Below are 17,512 nucleotides of genomic sequence, written 5' to 3' on the forward strand. Positions count from 1 at the left end.
CAGGGTTCGAGTTCGCTGCTACAATGTATCGCTTTTCTGTGGCGTTGGACGATTTTTCGGTAAACTTGTTTTATTGTTTTTGTGGTATAACCACGTCAAATCGAACGGGTTGTTGAGGCATAGCCATGACCCGCGAGACCTAGCTAGATGCCGTCCGTCATTTATTCCAAAGTCAGGCTTATGTCTATTTACTGTTTGATAGAGCAAAAAATTGCAGTGCTAAATATCACGGCCAATCAGATTTGTTTAAAATTCTATATTTCGATGCGTCTATTTGTTGAGACATCCTCCATTTTTTAATCTATCGCCAAAATGTTCGGTATCATTATGTAAATTCTGATTTGTAAATCGATTTGACTCGAGCAACAAGTTCCCTTTTAACTCACGTTTTATCTTTCAAAAAAGTGATTTATTTTGAAGAAATTTGAACCCCTACAGTTCTATTTTCCCAAGTGAAATTTGTTTCAATTGTACATTAATTTTGAAGGAAGATACGCTGCTGCAAATTGTTTATATTAATATATACTTTTGTTGTTATTAAATTTTCAGTAGTTCCTGGTCTTAAGATAACTTTACCTCAATTTAAGACTCCAATTGGTAAGGCAAACAAGACGAGTTGCGGGAGACTGTGCTTAGCACAAAATTTTTCAACATACGTCTCAAGTTTGTCAATATTGCCTGTTTATTCTGAGTTGACAAGGTCTTTTGATTGACTTTTTTGTTTTGGTAAAATCAAAACCTCAGAGCCCTACTGATAAAAAAAATTAAACAGACAAAAACATTGCTTGCGTTGTCAATCATTGTGCAACAAAAAATTGTTTTTCACAGTCTTAGTCTTATACTTGAAAAGAGAACCAATCGAACGAAAAAAACTGAAGTCCAAAATTGGAGTAGATTATGTGCAGTTCCCTCTTGGAAGTTATGATCAAGTTAATTTTATTTTATCAATTCTCTATTTGCAAAATTTGGAATTTTACATTTAAAAAGCGAACCGAAAAAGAGATTTCCTTCTTTTCACCGTTTAAATTACAAATCGAAAAACTAGTCGTTTTTATAAACTTTGCAGTTAAAAAAATGACATTTTTGTTTATTCGTGTCTGCTTAATTCATGTTTCATTTAGTTGTGAACCAAATCACAATTTGTTTAAGATGTTCCAAGTCAATCACTGGAGAGGAACACAGCACTACAGACAAACATTTCCTTCGTTTTTTCTCAACTTATTTTTTCTGATGTTGTTTGAAAGTTTCTATATGTAAGCAGGGGAATGAAACCAATTCTGGTCCGTTATAGGCAACCCTGAATAACCTGCAGGACAGTGTTCTGAAAGTATTGTGTATTTAAAGAAAACGTTTTTCCACTTCAAAATTATTTTTTATTATTATTTGAATTAATAACATTCAATAGGCTCCCAGCGAAATCCATTTAGTCGGATGTAAGATTAATTGAACTGCTAATCAATAAAAGACCAACTTGATTCAAGTCTATTAAGTCAAAAAAATATAATGGAAAAAATTTTCGCCGTTGAACCACTTGAAGCACATCTCAGGATTGAAACAGAGAAAGAAAGAAAAAAGAAATTGACAGAAATTTTTTCCAAATGTAAAATAGTGATCTTAATGGGTGTGCAACTTCCGATAGATTCTAAATTATGTATAATTAAATTTCTTAACTCGAGGCTATTCAGGTTATAGCTAACGAGTAGCAATTGCCCAAATGCAGTTTGATCACCTTTGACATAATAACCAAGCTTTTTCAATTTATCAAAATTTTTTCGCTTTGTTCCATTGATTTTGATCATATTCCAAAAAATTTCATAACCCGATAAGCGAATCAATTCGAATTCGTTTCAGAAACGCTGAGTGAGGTAAGTCGGAAATCAAATATGAAGGTCGTCACTTATGTAAACTGAAAAAAGGAATTGAAAGGTAAAAACAATTTTTTTGGGGGAAGAAATTGTGAAACAATTCAACAAATTCTTCTCTCAAGAAGTTCACTTCTTCTATTAACTGGTTTTTATTACAGAGATAAAATTGAAAACAAAAGAGTCGAAGAGCAAAATTTTTTTCTGAAAAAATCAACAGAACTAAAAATTAGAAAAAAGTCAATAAATTTGTTTTATAACTAGCGGTTTTTTTCCAATGCAATTAAAAGCTTCAATTTACTTACACAGCAATAGTTGAGCTATGCTAGGCTTACAAACTTTTTTTTGACTGAAAACTGCAAAACTGCAAGAAATTGGCAAAAACTATTCACAAAATTTATCAGTTTTGCGTCAATTTAACACTAACACTCTAACAGTAACTTCAAAAACACATTTGGAGCAAAAAGCATCATTTAAATTCTCAAAAAATTGTGATAAAATTAAAAAATTGTCATAAAATTGCTAAAATAGTCTTACATTGTTTATTAAAAATCTTTAAGACGCTATCTTAACATGGAACTTAATAATATATTGTATTAACAATTTTACCGCAACAAAATTATTTTAGTAATATAATAAACCCATTCTGCTACAAAGGATGTTTTTTTCTTATCTACGATGTGTAAACAAAAAGTGAAAGTTGGACCAAAGAAAAAAACACGGCTTTGCATTCATATTCCCCAATTTTGAAAAATTGTTGGGACAATTAGAGCCAAAATCAAAGGAAAGTAAACATCATTTCGTATGTTGCAACATAAGTTCTGGCTACATTTTTTATTTGCTACAGACATCGTACTTAACTTGTTTTCGCCAGAAATAAATTTTTGTGATATCTGACAAACTATTGAATCGGTAGCCAAAATAGAAAAGGAAGGTGACATTGGCCATCTAGTCCCGGTCGGGGGAGTTGCCGATGTCGTCTTTCTTTTTCAATTCCTTGGGTTTTGTTGTTTCAAAATAAGATCCTTGTTTCAATTTCTTTATTCAATCATTTCTTTTGTTTCGCCACGTGCACCTTTGTTTAGCTTGTTTTCGATGATTATGATTCAAACGTGTCGAAGAAATCAAGTTTACAACAATTAGGCGGCAAAATGTACTTAAGAATTATCACATCGATAACATACTCGGGGCCTACCTAACCTGCCGGGGGTGTTTTTGGGAAAACATGTGCAAGTTTAACAGCTGGTCGGGTTAAGAAGCCTAAAGCAGTTTTTACTTCACATGACCTAGCTGTTTTGTCGGGGCCGGTGAATGTCCTTGTCACGCGTCCCAGGGGCCAAATTCCTCTTGGGGTCCATTCTTCCAAAACCCAAACGACGTCATTCACTTCCAACTTGGCATCAGGCTTTAACCACTTCTTCCTTGTGTTCAGGGTTGGAATGTACTCTTTTAGAAGTCTTTTCCAGATTGCTTCGAGTCGTTGTCGCACTTGGGTCCACGTCTTCGTCTGGATTGTGGGAGTCTCTTTGAAGACACACGCTGGGACATTGGGAAACGCTCTACCAATCAGAAAGTGGTTGGGTGTCAACGGGTCCTCGTCCTCGATGTCACTTCTAACGTGTGTTAAAGGTCTCGCATTGACAAGACTCTCTGTTTCGATAACAATGGTGGAGAAGACGTCCCATGTCAACTTCGCAGATCCCAGATTCAAGAGAAGAGCTCGTTTTACAATTTGAACAAGCCTTTCCCACACCCCGCCGAAATGGGGAGCAGAAGGAGGGTTTAGACGCCATTCGACGGAATCGTTCATTAGTTTCTGTCTAATGAACTCATGGTCAAGTTTGAGGGGTTGTCTTCGTATCTGTTTTCTGGCTCCAAGAAAGTTGCTACCATTGTCACTGAGAAAGAGTCGAGGTTGTCTGCGTCTGGCGATAAATCTTCGGATGGCCGTCATGCAAGTGGTTGTCGTTAAGTCTTCTGTCACTTCCAAGTGCACAGCTCGTGTGACTAGACAATTGAAGAGGCAGATATAGGCTTTTTCTTCTTTGTCCCGCTGAATAACAGTAAAGGGGCCAATATAGTCGATTCCAACATTTGTAAAAACTACAGGAGACTGGTCTTGTGGAAATCTGATGTCGGGTAGATCCGCCATGGGTGGTTGAAGTCCTTGGCCTTTGAATCGTCTGCAATCAAAGCACCTGTAGGTGATACTGCGAAGGGCGTCTCGAAGACCAAACACGTAAAAGTTTTGTTGTACATAGTTCTTCACATATTCAGTTCCAAAATGCATACAGATTTCGTGGCATTTGATTAGAAAGAGCCGAGTAATGAACTCTTTTGCGTTTAGAATAATTGGGTGTTTCGTGTTGTAACACAATGTACTCCTTTTGGTTCTGCCGCCAACACGCAAAATGTTGTCTTGGAGAAACGGGGAGAGCTGTAGAAGTTTGTCTTTCGTTGGAAGAGTTTTCTTGTGCTTCATCAAGCAGATTGAGGTACCGAAAGAGTTTTGTTGTGATGCTTTGAACAGATGACTTCTCGATTTCTCAATATCCGTACAGTTGAGAGCTCTTTTTTGCATGGTTTTAATTATGTCCAGGAAACGAAAGACTTGTGTGGTTGCTTTGAGTAGCTTGGTCCACTTCGAGAATCTCTCGATGTCAATGACTGCGTTTACTGGTTGTTGTATTGTTGTTACGTTTGTTTTCTCCGCGCTGAGTATCTTGTTCCAGCTGTCTTTTGGTTCAAACAAAAACGAGGGTGGAGTTAGCCAAAGTTTTGGCAGCTCATCTGGATCAATACCGCGAGATACGTGATCGGCTGGGTTATGCTTGCCACTGATGTGATACCAGCTATCAGATGATGAGTTTTCTTGAATTTCGCGCACCCTGTTGGACACATAAACTTTAAGCTTGTCCGAGCTCTTAATCCACGCTAGGACTGCTGTGCTGTCACACCAAAAGACGGTTTCCTTGAACAAAATATTTTGGTGCGTTTTAACGAACCTAGCTAAGCGGGTTCCAAGAACTGCGGCCTGGAGCTCCATTTTAGGAATACTGAGCTGCTTGATTGGAGCAACCTTGGCTTTGCTTATGAGAAACGAGCATGAAACGTCATTTTCTGAAGAAGTTCTGATGTAAGCTACAGCTCCATAAGCTAGTTGCGAGGCGTCGCTGAATATGTGGAGTTCATGTAGTTCATTTGCTGATGATTTGGGATTTATGCAGCGAGGAAGTTCAATAGGTGGTGCAGATTGATATTTTTCAATCCATTTTTAGATCAGAATCCGTTTTTCGAGCGGCAAAGGGTCATCCCACGCTAGTCCTTCTTTCCATACATCCTGTAGAATAATCTTTAGTGTAATTACTAGCGGGGCTATAATGCCTAATGGATCAAAAAGACAGGCGATTAGCGACAGAAGTTTCCTGATTGAATAGCTGTTACCGTTGTTGTCAAACTTTGATGGTTTTTTGTGAAATAATCTGTCAACTGACTTATTCCAGTGAACTCCAAGCACTCGATGACAATTTTCGTCGTTTTCTTTGCTGTCGTCAAGATCTTGTATAGCGGATCTTTCGTTTGAGACAAATTTTGTCAAATTGAACCCGCCTTTCGAAAGCGTTTTCTTAAGCAGAGCTGTCTTATCTTTAGCCTTTTGAATTGTCTCGAACGAGTGTACAAAATCGTCCATATAAAAACTGTTGTAGACTAAATCCTTAACGGCCTGGTTTGGTGAGAAATCGCTAGCAGTTTTTTGAAGAACAAAAATTGCTGTTGTTGGCGAGCATCGAGCGCCGAAGATTAGGCGGTTGTACTGGAATTGTTTTATACTTCGCTCAGTTGGCCACAGAAATCTCATGGAGGGTTGATCTGTTTCTATAATGCCGACCTGCATAAACATGGCTTCAATATCAGCCGTGATAGCAACAGATTTTTCTCTAAATCGAAGTAAGAGCCCGACAAGATTGTTTAGTAGGTCCGGTCCTGTGAGAAGATTGCTATTCAGTGAATTCCCTTTGAATGTTGATGCAGCGTTTGAGACACGGCGCACCTTTCCCGGTTTATTGGGGTTGGTAACAGGATGGTGTGGTAGGTACCAGACGCGATCGGGTGTAGTGTCACTGAAAGTCACTGATTTGACATATCCTTTTTCAAGGTCAGTGTCGAGTGTTTTCTGATACATATCTTTCAAGGCTTTGTCTTTTTTGAGTTTTTTGTCAATGCTTTGGACCTGAGCTTTTGCTACGGGGTAATTGTTCTCAAGGGTAACTTTTTCTCTCCAGAGGAGACCGATTTCATATCTTTCTCCTGTATGTCTCACTGTGTTGTTAAGTATTTCTACTGCCCTTTGGTCGTTCTTGGAGAGGGAAATTTTGTCTTCATTTTCCGTTCCAGATGTGTCAATTTTCCAGAAACTGGTCACGGATTCGGCTAAAGGGTCTTCATCATCTTCTGTTGAAAAAGTCATTTCCCTATCAAAAGCCTCAAAACTATCTGACAGAAAGTTTGTTTTTTCGGGTTTGTCATTGTCAAATTTAATGGGGCCTGTTATGGTCCACCCAAGTAGACTGCGAATGGCAAATGGAGTGTTTTTAGGACCCTGCAAGAACTCTCGCTCAAGGATGTACTGTGTTGCATCAATTCCAAGCAGGACTTGGATTTTGTTGTTTTCCAATTGCGGGAAGTTGATGTGTTGTAAATGTGGGTACTTGCTGCATACCTCATTTAACTGTGTCACGGGCGCGTCATCGAAGTGCCAATTTTTAATTGAGTAAACGTAGTTTAGACGGAACAATGGTCGTTGGCTCCGAAAAAGCCCGATGTCAAGCTGTACTAGCTTTGCTTCCATAGAAGAGTCGCCAAAAGCTGTTGAGACGTTCAGAGTCGTTTCCGAGCTTGTTTGTGGTGCATTCAATTTGATAACCATTGGATCGAAAGCATAAGAGATTGTGCTGCAGCTGTCCAATAGCGCGTAGCACTCGAAGTGCTCATTGCGTCCAAATAGTTTGATGGGTATCATTGGCAATTGATTTCGAATTCTCCTTGGGAAGACAGGTGTATAACTTGGCGGTTTTGTTCCGCTATTTATATCTTCGAACGATTCACAAAGGGGCAATTCGTGTTGTGTGATGTTTGTTTTCTGATTAGGGCTATAGTTTTTATCGTGTAGCATTGAATGATGCTTGCGTGAGCAGTGTCTACATAATACTTTTGATGGGCAATTTTTGGCATTGTGATTGGGACTTAGACAGTTGTAGCAGAGCAGATTTTTCTTCACTTCCGAATTTCGCTCAGATGGTGACATCTGCAAAAATTTAGAACATTTTCCAATGTAGTGGTCGATTTGATCTACTGGGCATTTCTTGCTCTTAGTTTGCTGAGTGTTGGAAGAATTTCTTTCGGAAATTCGGTTGCTGTTCGAGGTAGTACTTCCGCTGTTGTTGTTCGGGGTAGTACTTCCGCTGTTGTTCATAAACTGTGATGTTCCTCCAATATTGTCTCGTCGCACGTTATGGTGACTATAATTGTTGACTGGCTCGCTTCCTTTTCTGAAACTACCGTTCGTGTTCGAGTTTCTGTTGCCGTATCTTTTGTTGTCGTTTATGTTTTGATTAAAGAACTTGGATTGATGGTTGTTATTTCCATTGTGGTGGTTATTTTTGTCTCGCCGATTAAAATTTGTTTGTTTTCCGTTATCATTCGGTTGATTTTGGAGTGATACGGACTCCTGTAGCTGTTCACAAGCTCTAGCTTGTCTATCCATCCAATTTGAGAGGTCTTCTATTCCTGGGAAGGTACTAATGATATCTGCAATGTGTTCGCTCCACTTCATTTTCAAAGACCATGGTAATTTATCTCGTGCTATCCGAACTAAGTATGTTGACTTCAAATCGGCATAGAATCCATGGGCGTTGAATGTTTGAACCAGTTTGCGTAGAAAGGACGCATAGCTGATCAAAGACGCGTGATCGCTTGCTTGTGGTCGTTGTCATAGCTCTAGTTCTTTGGTTAAGGCTGATACGACGTGCTGCGGGTTTCCAAAGCGGCGTTCCAGTTCCGACAACGCTTCGTGATAAAAACCTGGGTTGCACAAGTATCCAGATACGGCCTCTTTTGCTGAACCAATGACTAGGGACTGCAGGTAGCTCATTCTTTCAATGTCCGAGATGTCGCGATTATTGTGGATTATTGATGAAAACATACTAGACCACTCATTCCATTTCAGAGGATCTCCGTCAAACTTATTTACGCGAATGTCTGGGAGCTTGACCGAGCGGTGGTTATTTCGAAAGAAGGGCTGGTGTTGATTGTGGTTATGGTAGTTCTGATATTCTCCTGGATACGCGTAGTATCCATTGAGGGCTGGTTGGGTTGTAGCGTAGTTACCTTGTTGTTCTGCGGGGTTTTCGGGATTTCGTCCTGCGTCAGTTCCGTTATAAAAGTGTTCACGACCGAGCGTTGTGTTTTCGAAGTTATTGGTGAGAACATTTTGTTGATGTGCCACGGCTCCAGGGGCAACATATTTGATGTGGTTCGTATCGAAGCTTTTTTTGTTTCAGCTGGCACACTAAAAATTTCCGTGGCAGCTGTTGATCCGTTAGCTTGTGCAATGTAAGTCCGATCTCTTTTCTGATAGCTGTTCTTGCTTAGTGGAGAAGTGTTTGTTGGATTCATGTTGCCTGTTTCTTCGCTCCCAATGAAATACGGGCGATTGGTTGTTAAAGGGGGGGCCGGCATTTCATTGTTGGATTCGACTTGATTTGTCCTAATAGGGTTGGTGTTTGAGAACGCATGATAGCTGTTGGTGTTAATGTTCACTATTTCATTCTCAGAATTCCTTATGGTGTTTTGTTGATTCAGCAGTAGGCTGTTTGCATCGCGAACGCAGTTTTCTGTTAGTTGAAGACTAGGGCTATTATTTAAAGGACCTGAGGCTTCGTTTGTTGTTTTTGGCATAGCGCTACTTGTAGGTGAATGATCCAGGGAAATGATCATAGTTGGTCTATTGTCAACATTTTTGTCCAACTGTCTGTTAGGGTCCTCTTGTCTCAATGGAGAATGATTTTTCTGTTGTTGATCAGCACGGAAAATTGACTGATAGTATGAGGGTTCAAAATTGGCCTCGTTAGCTTTCCTATAGGCGTCGAATGGATGACATTGGCTTGTCGGTGTAGTTATCTGGTGGCTAGAGACTAAAGACTTTTGATTTTCTTTTGAGATATCATAATCGCCTGATCCTTGAAGCTGAAAAGCATCAGAAACTCCGGGTTGATCTAGTTTTTTGTCTGGTTCGGTTGGGTTTTGATCCTTGTTCTGCTTTTCCTCATTGCGTGATACAACTCTTTGAATGTTTCTATTTCTCAGCTCGTAAAGTACGCTGTGGGTCGAGTTGACAACGTTATTTAGCTGGTCTTCGATTTTTTCTTGGTTCTGGGCTGCATCAAAAGTGTGCCCAAACGGAGCTCTTGTGTTGTGCTGATTATCCTTATTTCTATTCTCCTTTCTACCTTCAGCTTTGGAAGCAGTTGATAGGTGGCTGTGTATTGATGAGCGACTGCTTGCTCTCGACCGAAGCTGTCTCTTCGTGATCTCGTGCTGTTTGACGGTTTGCATAATTTCAATTTTCATCGACGTGAGTTCTTCCGCTTCTTCGAGAGGTTCTACCACTTGAGTGCTTTCAGATTGCGTCATGACGTCAATGAGTACTTCAGCTTGTTCCATCAGCTTTTTGAACTCTTGATATGTTTGTAAGATTATTTCAGGCTCCAGATCATCTGAAATTTGTTTTTTGATCTCTCGAAATAGTAGCTGCGTTGTCTTTAATCGTTGTTTAAAAAGCTTGACGGTGCTGCTGATGTTTTGCTTGCCGTTATTCGCTTTTATTTTTCTTGACAAATTTGTCCTCATTTTCTCAAACTTTGTAAGGAGCAGCAGTTTGTGTAAATTGGTTCAGTCTGAAAGCGCTTTCAAAATCCACTCTAATGGCTTTTGGTGTCACAAAATACGGTTAGGTGGTTCAATTTTGGTGACCTTTGGGGTTGATGGAGTGACTATTGGGGGGCTAATTTGACTAATTTCATTGACTTTTGGGGGGCATTTTAGCGACCTTGGGGTCAGGTGTGGTCAATTTGGGTGACCTTGGGGGGCACTTTGGTGACCTTGGGTGGGCAGTTTGTGTGACCTTGGAGTCAGGTGTGGTCAAGTTGGTTGACCTTGGGGGGCACTTGGGTGACCTTGGGGGCACTTTGATGACCTTGGGGGGCAATTCGTGTGACCTTGGGGTCAAGTGTGGTCAAACTGGGTGACCTTGAGGGCCGCTTTGGTGACCTTGGGGGGCACTTTGGTGACCTTGGGGGGCAATTCGTGTGACCTTGGGGTCAAGTGTGATCAAACTGGGTGACCTTGAGGGCCGCTTTGGTGACCTTGGGGGGCACTTTAGTGACCTTGGGGGGCTCTTTGTGTGACCTTGGAGTAAGGTGTGGTCAAGTTGGGTGACCTTGGGGGGCACTTTGGTGACCTTGGGGGGCTCTTTGTGTGACCTTGTAGGGCACTTTGCTGACTTTGGGGGCACTCTAGGTGACCTTGGGGGGCACTTAAGTGACCTTGGGGGGCACTTCGTGTGACCTTGGGGGGCACTTTGTGTGACCTTGGAGGGGACTTTGTTGAATTTGGGGCACTCTGGGTGACTTTGGGGGGCACTTTGGTGACCTTGTGGGGCACTTCGTGTGACCTTGGAGTCAGGTGTGGTCAAGTTGGGTGACCTTGGGGGGCACTTTGGTGACCTTGGGGGGCTCTTTTTGTGACCTTGTAGGGCACTTTGTTGACTTTGAGGGCAGTCTAGGTGACCTTGGGGGGCACTTAAAAGTGACCTTGGAGTCAGGTGTGGTCAAGTTGGGTGACCTTGGTGGGCACTCTGGGTGACCTTTGGGGGCACTTTGGTGACCTTGGGTGGGCAGTTTGTGTGACCTTGGAGTCAGGTGTGGTCAAGTTGGTTGACCTTGGGGGGCACTTGGGTGACCTTGGGGGGCACTTTGGTGACCTTGGGGGGCAATTCGTGTGACCTTGGGGTCAAGTGTGGTCAAACTGGGTGACCTTGAGGGCCGCTTTGGTGACCTTGGGGGGCACTTTGGTGACCTTGGGGGGCAATTCGTGTGACCTTGGGGTCAAGTGTGATCAAACTGGGTGACCTTGAGGGCCGCTTTGGTGACCTTGGGGGGCACTTTAGTGACCTTGGGGGCTCTTTGTGTGACCTTGGAGTAAGGTGTGGTCAAGTTGGGTGACCTTGGGGGGTACTTTGGTGACCTTGGGGGGCTCTTTGTGTGACCTTGTAGGGCACTTTGCTGACTTTGGGGGCACTCTAGGTGACCTTGGGGGGCACTTAAGTGACCTTGGGGGGCACTTCATGTGACCTTGGGGGGCACTTTGTGTGACCTGGGTCGTGCTTGCTCGTGGCGGGCACTGCTGGGTCGTGCTGGCTCGTGGCTGGCACTGCTGGGTCGTGCTGGCTCGTGGCGGGCACTGCTGTGTCGTGCTGGCTCGTGGCGGGCACTGCTTTGTCGTGCTAGCTCGTAGCGGGCACTGCTGGGTCGTGCTGGCTCGTGGCGGGCACTGCTGCGCTTTGCTCGCTCGTGGCGGGCACTACTCGGGTCGTGCTGGATCGTGGCGGGCACAGCTGGGTCGTACTGGCTCGTGAAGGGCACTACTGGGGTCGTGCTGGCTCGTGGCGGGCACTGCTGGGTCGTGCTGGCTCGTGGCGGACACTGCTGGGTCGTGCTGGCTCGTGGCGGGCACTGCAGGGTCGTGCTGGCTCGTGGCGGGCAATGCTGGGTCGTGCTGTCTCGTGGCGGGCACTGCTGGGTCGTGCTGGCTCGTGGCGGGCACTGCTGGGTCGTGCTGGCTCGTGGCGGGCACTGCTGAGTCGTGCTGGCTCGTGGCGGGCACTGCTGTGTATGGCTGGCTCGTGGCTGGCACTACTGGGGTCGTGCTGGCTTGTGGCGGGCACTGCTGGGTCGTGCTGGATCGTGGCGGGCACTGCTGGGTCGTGCTGGCTCGTGGCTGGCACTACTGGGGTCGTGCTGGCTTGTGGCGGGCACTGCTGGGTCGTGCTGGCTCGTGGCGGGCACTGCTGGGTCGTGCTGGCTCGTGGCGGGTACTGCTGGGTCGTGCTGGCTCGTGGCGGGCACTGCTGGGTCGTGCTGGCTCGTGAAGGGCACTACTGGGTTCGTGCTTGCTCGTGTCGGGCACTACTGGGGTCGTGCTGGCTCGTGGCGGGCACTACTGGGTCGTGCTGGCTCGTGGCGGGCACTGCTGGGTCGTGCTGGCTCGTGGCGGGCACTGCTGAGTCGTGCTGGCTCGTGGCGGGCACTGCTGGGTCGTGCTGGCTCGTGGCGGGCACTACTGGGTCGTGTAGGCTCGTGGCGGGCACTGCTGGGTCGTGCTGGCGCGTGGCGGGCACTGCTGGGTTTTGCTGGCTCGTGTCGGGCACTACTGGGGTCCTGCTGGCTCGTGGCGGGCACTGCTGGGTCGTGCTGGCTAGTGGCGGGCACTACTGGGTCGTGCTGGCTCGTGGCGGGCACTGCTGGGTCGTGCTGGCTCGTGGCGGGCACTGCTGGGTCGTGCTGGCTCGTGGCGGGCACTGCTGGGTCGTACTGGCTCGTTGCGGGCACTGCTGGGTCGTGCTGGCTCGTGGCGGGCACTGCTGGGGTCGTGCTGGCTCGTGGCGGGCGCTGCTGGGTCGTGCTGGCTCGTGGCGGGCACTGCTGGGTCGTGCTGGCTCGTTGCGGGCACTGCTGGGTCGTGCTGGCTCGTGGCGGGCACTGCTGGGTTTTGCTGGCTCGTGGCTGGCACTACTGGGTTCGTGCTGGCTTGTGGCGGGCACTGCTGGGTCGTGCTGGCTCGTGGCTGGCACTACTGGGGTCGTGCTGGCTTGTGGCGGGCACTGCTGGGTCGTGCTGGCTCGTGGCGGGCACTGCTGGGTCGTGCTGGCTCGTGGCGGGCACTGCTGGGTCGTGCTGTCTCGTGGCGGGCACTGCTGGGTCGTGCTGGCTCGTGGCGGGCACTGCTGGGTCGTGCTGGCTCGTGGCGGGCACTACTGGGTCGTGTAGGCTCGTGGCGGGCACTGCTTGGTTGTGCTGGCTCGTGGCGGGCACTGCTGGGTTTTGCTGGCTCGTGTCGGGCACTACTGGGGTCGTGCTAGCTCGTGGCGGGCATTGCTGGGTCGTGCTGGCTCGTGGCGGGCACTACTGGGTCGTGCTGGCTCGTGGCGGGCACTGCTGGGTCGTGCTGGCTCGTGGAGGGCACTGCTGGGTCGTGTTGGCTCGTGGCGGGCACTGCTGGGTCGTACTGGCTCGTTGCGGGCACTGGTTGGTCGTGCCGGCTCGTGGCGGGCACTGCTGGGGTCGTGCTGGCTCGTGGCAGGCGCTGCTGGGTCGTGCTGGCTCGTGGCGGGCACTGCTGGGTCGTGCTGGCTCGTGGCGGGCACTGCTGGGTCGTGCTGGCTCGTGGCGGGCACTGCTGGGTCGTGCTGGCTCGTGGCGGGCACTGCTGGGTCGTGCTGGCTCGTGGCGGGCACTGCTGGGTCGTGCTGGCTCGTGGCGGGCACTGCTGAGTTTTGCTGGCTCGTGGCTGGCACTACTGGGGTCGTGCTGGCTTGTGGCGGGCACTGCTGGGTCGTGCTGGCTCGTGGCGGGCACTGCTGGGTCGTGCTGGCTCGTGGCGGGCACTGCTGGGTCGTGCTGGCTCGTGGCGGGCACTGCTGAGGTCGTGCTGGCTACTGGGATGATGTAGACTTTGTAACATAATTCGCCGGATCCGAACTTTGTAATATAACAATTTAAGAATGCTAATAATTTTAACAATTGTTTCACTGAAACCTGTTTTTCAAAAAAAAAATACGGGAAAGATCTTGAGTTATAGTTACGCAAACCCTGTTGTTAATTTTTGATTAAGTCTCTTCAGGGGGGGGGGGGTAGCTTTCTAAGGCCCCGAGAAGTTAAATATTATAAATTTGCACATTGCTCAAAGTTAAGATTAAATAAGTCTTATCTGAACGTTGACAAATTCTGCTAAGATTGACGGTCTCCTATCCCCTCTGATGTTCTTCTGAAGACAGCTTTTGTTCACATTTGCCCCAGTTCCAATTTGATTCGATTTGGCAATGTTATCCTTAATTCTGCATCAGTAACTGTAGCTCATTCCACCCAGTTCCCTACACATCTGGGGTGAAGACTTGAAGGATTGACGATTCTTTGTGTTTGTTATCGGAGCGCCAAATGACATTGGCCATCTAGTCCCGGTCAGGGGAGTTGCCGATGTCGTCTTTCTTTTTCAATTCCTTGGGTTTTGTTGTTTCAAAATAAGATCCTTGTTTCAATTTCTTTATTCAATCATTTCTTTTGTTTCGCCACGTGCACCTTTGTTTAGCTTGTTTTCGATGATTATGATTCAAACGTGTCGAAGAAATCAAGTTTACAACAATTAGGCGGCAAAATGTACTTAAGAATTATCACATCGATAACAGAAGGTACAGAGCTTTCAAAAACAAGATTTGCGAGGATGCTAAATGAGTGTTGTTTTCTAGGAAAAAGAACCTTTTCCATTTATTCTGAAAACATAGTTTACAAAAAACTTTAGGTCACAAATTTTGTTTTTGATTTCAGATAAATTGAAAAATTCTTAGTGATCGAAAAATAATACACAAGAGTTATCATTAAGCCTCGAAGCAATTCTTCTTTTGCTTCCAATATTTTGACAATGATTATCAAAAGGTGTAGCTAAATAAAACACAAACATTATAAGAGTTCATATGTTTCGTTTTCAAAATGCTGTTCCAATCTAGCTGTTTTATCGAAGTTTGGTTCCAATCAAAACATCCTCCAAAGAAGCACACAGCATGAGTCTGAAGCGCACTTCGTAGAAAACCAGAAAGACACTAAAACAACAGCAGAAAACATTGACAGAAATCTATTTCACACGTGTCTTTGAAGACAAACGGCGTCAACGTCAATGGAAAACGCAATTAAAACTTGAAATCATTAACAGTTATGACACCAGCCATCATAGTAAATCATTTATCAAATTTTATTTAAAAAACAATTAAAGAACCAGCCATATGTAGCAACGAATGCAAGCAACAAACAAATTTTTTTTTAGTTTTTTTCACAAACATATGATAACCTACTAAAAAAAATGTTAACAAACTGCTGAAACCGTTAAATAAAAAAATTATGACCAATTGACGAGTAAATAAAAACACTTATTAATGGGGAATAAGCGACAGATAAGAAAAATAAAAAAATGGATAAATCCGAAAAAAAACGTTTAAAAATCTTGTCAAAATCGTTAAAACATGAGATCTTTCATTGACAAAACTAAGTGACAGAACAACAAAAACAACAAAAAGGAAATAAATATAACGAAAAAGTATTTTTAGAGCAATGTATCTTCTTTCAAAATCGCGCAGAACCTCAAGATGAAAACATAGAAAATAGAAATCAAATTGCCCTAGGTGAACAGAAAGTCTGTTCGAACACCAAATTGTCATTCCAATTTAGAAGAAATTGAAATCCCTTTTGCGGCTTGAGACTACTCAATTTGCGCTCATTTTACTACTCGAGCAAAATCAAAATCCACTCCTCTAATCTGACTTCTCCTGAAAATTAAGAAAGTGTGAACGGATCTTAAAAATAACATAGCTGAAGGACTCAGGAACGGTCTCGAAGTAGATTTTAATTTAGACGTTAGCAAGCGATTCACCAAAATCATTGAAACCCAACCCTTTACTTAGTTATATACGCTGAAATACCAACAGTAAAAAAAATCTGAAATCAAAAACTGATAAAATATCTGAGAAAAAATCCTGAGACGTTGCGACTCGTAAACAACTGTTGGCAAAACAACATTCAATACATATCGTTTTAAAACAATAAAGTGATGAAAAAAACATAAGCAGTACATAACAGAAGAGAAAGTTGTTCAGAAGAAAAGCCGAAATAAAAAAAACACTTTTAAAGAATAAATATCATACAATTAAATCAAAAAGCTACTTCCCAACAATTTTTCTAAAAAGCTTAAAATCAGAAGTAGCAGCTAAAAAATTAGAAAAGGTGCTAAAGTTTTTGGATAAAAACGTTTAGTCTTCATTAATAGAAATGAATAAAATTTTACGTCAATGAAATTTTTAGATTACCAAAGGTCTTCAACAAGGTCCTTCAACTGGTTCGAATGAAAAATCCCCCAAAGCGTTAAAAAACAAGAATGCTCTAAATAAATCGTCCCGCAATCAAATAATAAAAACACACCTCAATATCGCAACTTAGAGTCTAATAACTGCTTCAGATGACCAAAAATGATTTCAAGCCTTACACTATCAGCTGAGATAATTAAGTCAAACACTTTTGGATGCAAAAGTAAAATCTAAAACATAACCGACTAATGTCGTACGAATTGCTCTCAAAGGACCGAGCGAATTGCTCTCGTGAGTAGCTAGTCAGAGATTAGTGAGGCCCGCTTAAACTTTACTGAAGGGAAGTGAGTTGAGGGCAATAAAAATGACATCACGCTACATAACAGCAGCTGAACTATGGCATCAACAAAAGAGTTAAGGAAAGAGAAAGAGAGAGAGTGTGTGTGTGTGCGAAAGATGAAACGTGAACGAGAGAGAGAGAGAGAGAGAGAGTTAGAAGGAAAGAAACTTCAAGCAGCAGAGAGGAGAGCGAGAGAGAGAGAGAGAGAGAGAGAGAGAGAGAGATAGAGAGAGAGAAAGAGAAAGTTACGAATATTTTCCAAGATAAGATTTGACACTGCAACAGTTTTCTAATCTTGTTAGTATGTAAATCTTATAGAAATAAAGTGAAAGTGCAAAAATCGAAAGAAAAGTTTCCACATCGCAATTAAAAAATTTTCAAAATCAATTTTTGTGTCAGGTAACCCATCAGCAAAACTTTAAACGATTCATTGGCGAGAAATGATTGTTAAACTCAGAAAAGGACAAAAATGTTCAAAAACATTGAAAACAATTGCAAAGTTTAACAAAATCTAGCCAAAATTCGCAATATTATTATCTTCAGAGCCATTTAATTGTCTCAAGAGACTATCCGGTATCCCTATTTCAAGCCTTATACAGTTTCACTGACTCAAAGATCCATAAACTTGGAATATAAAAAAATAAAAACAAATGTCAAAAAAATTGAAAATTTTAAAGTTTTATGAAAAAAAATTGCTAAAATTTGGGATTTTCAAAATTATTCTTTGGCTACTAAAAATTTTTTAGTAACTTATAGTCAAACCCTTAAGGAGGTTTTCTGGCTCCTGGATCTGGAAAAACTTGAATAATGACAACAAATATCAAATCAAATTGAAAAAAAAACGAAAATTTCGTCAAAAAAGATGCAAAAATTCGTGATATTAAAATGTTGAAAACAACTCCCTAACCACTAAAAATTGTGCTGTTATCCAAACCTAGCGTAGGTTTCTTGACACCTAGGGCTGAAAAAACTCAAAAATTGACAAAAATTTTTAAAACGCTTGAAAAAAAAAATGAAAGCTAGCATAAATTTGCATGTTTTTAATTGCAAAAAAAGTTCATAAGAAGTATTTATATCTTGCAAAAGAAAGACGTTTATCAACTCTAACTAGCCTCAATTTTAAAC

At 43.4% G+C, this 17,512-nt stretch overlaps 1 protein-coding gene across 1 annotated transcript; it reads right to left on the reverse strand.

The window, feature by feature from the left end:
- Positions 1-3,057: 3,057 nt before the first annotated feature.
- Positions 3,058-7,695, reverse strand: LOC142346124 (uncharacterized). The gene is made up of 2 exons (XM_075398629.1): positions 5,468-7,695; positions 3,058-5,035 (listed from the first exon to the last, which is right to left on the reverse strand). The coding sequence occupies exons 1-2, from the start codon at positions 7,693-7,695 to the stop codon at positions 3,058-3,060; spliced, it is 4,206 nt and encodes a 1,401-aa protein (XP_075254744.1).
- Positions 7,696-17,512: the final 9,817 nt, after the last annotated feature.

Source organism: Convolutriloba macropyga, chromosome 9 (assembly GCF_964194025.1).
Source record: "Convolutriloba macropyga chromosome 9, txConMacr16.3, whole genome shotgun sequence".
Classification (NCBI taxonomy): Eukaryota; Metazoa; Xenacoelomorpha; order Acoela; family Convolutidae; genus Convolutriloba; species Convolutriloba macropyga.

Coding starts and splice junctions, on each gene's coding strand:
- LOC142346124 (XM_075398629.1), bottom strand. CDS start 7,695: ATGAAGTGGAGCGAACACATTGCAGATATCATTAGTACCTTCCCAGGA. Junction 5,036..5,467: donor AAAACGCTTTCGAAAGGCGG/GTTCAATTTGAC, acceptor CCACATATTCAG/CGACGCCTCGCAACTAGCTT.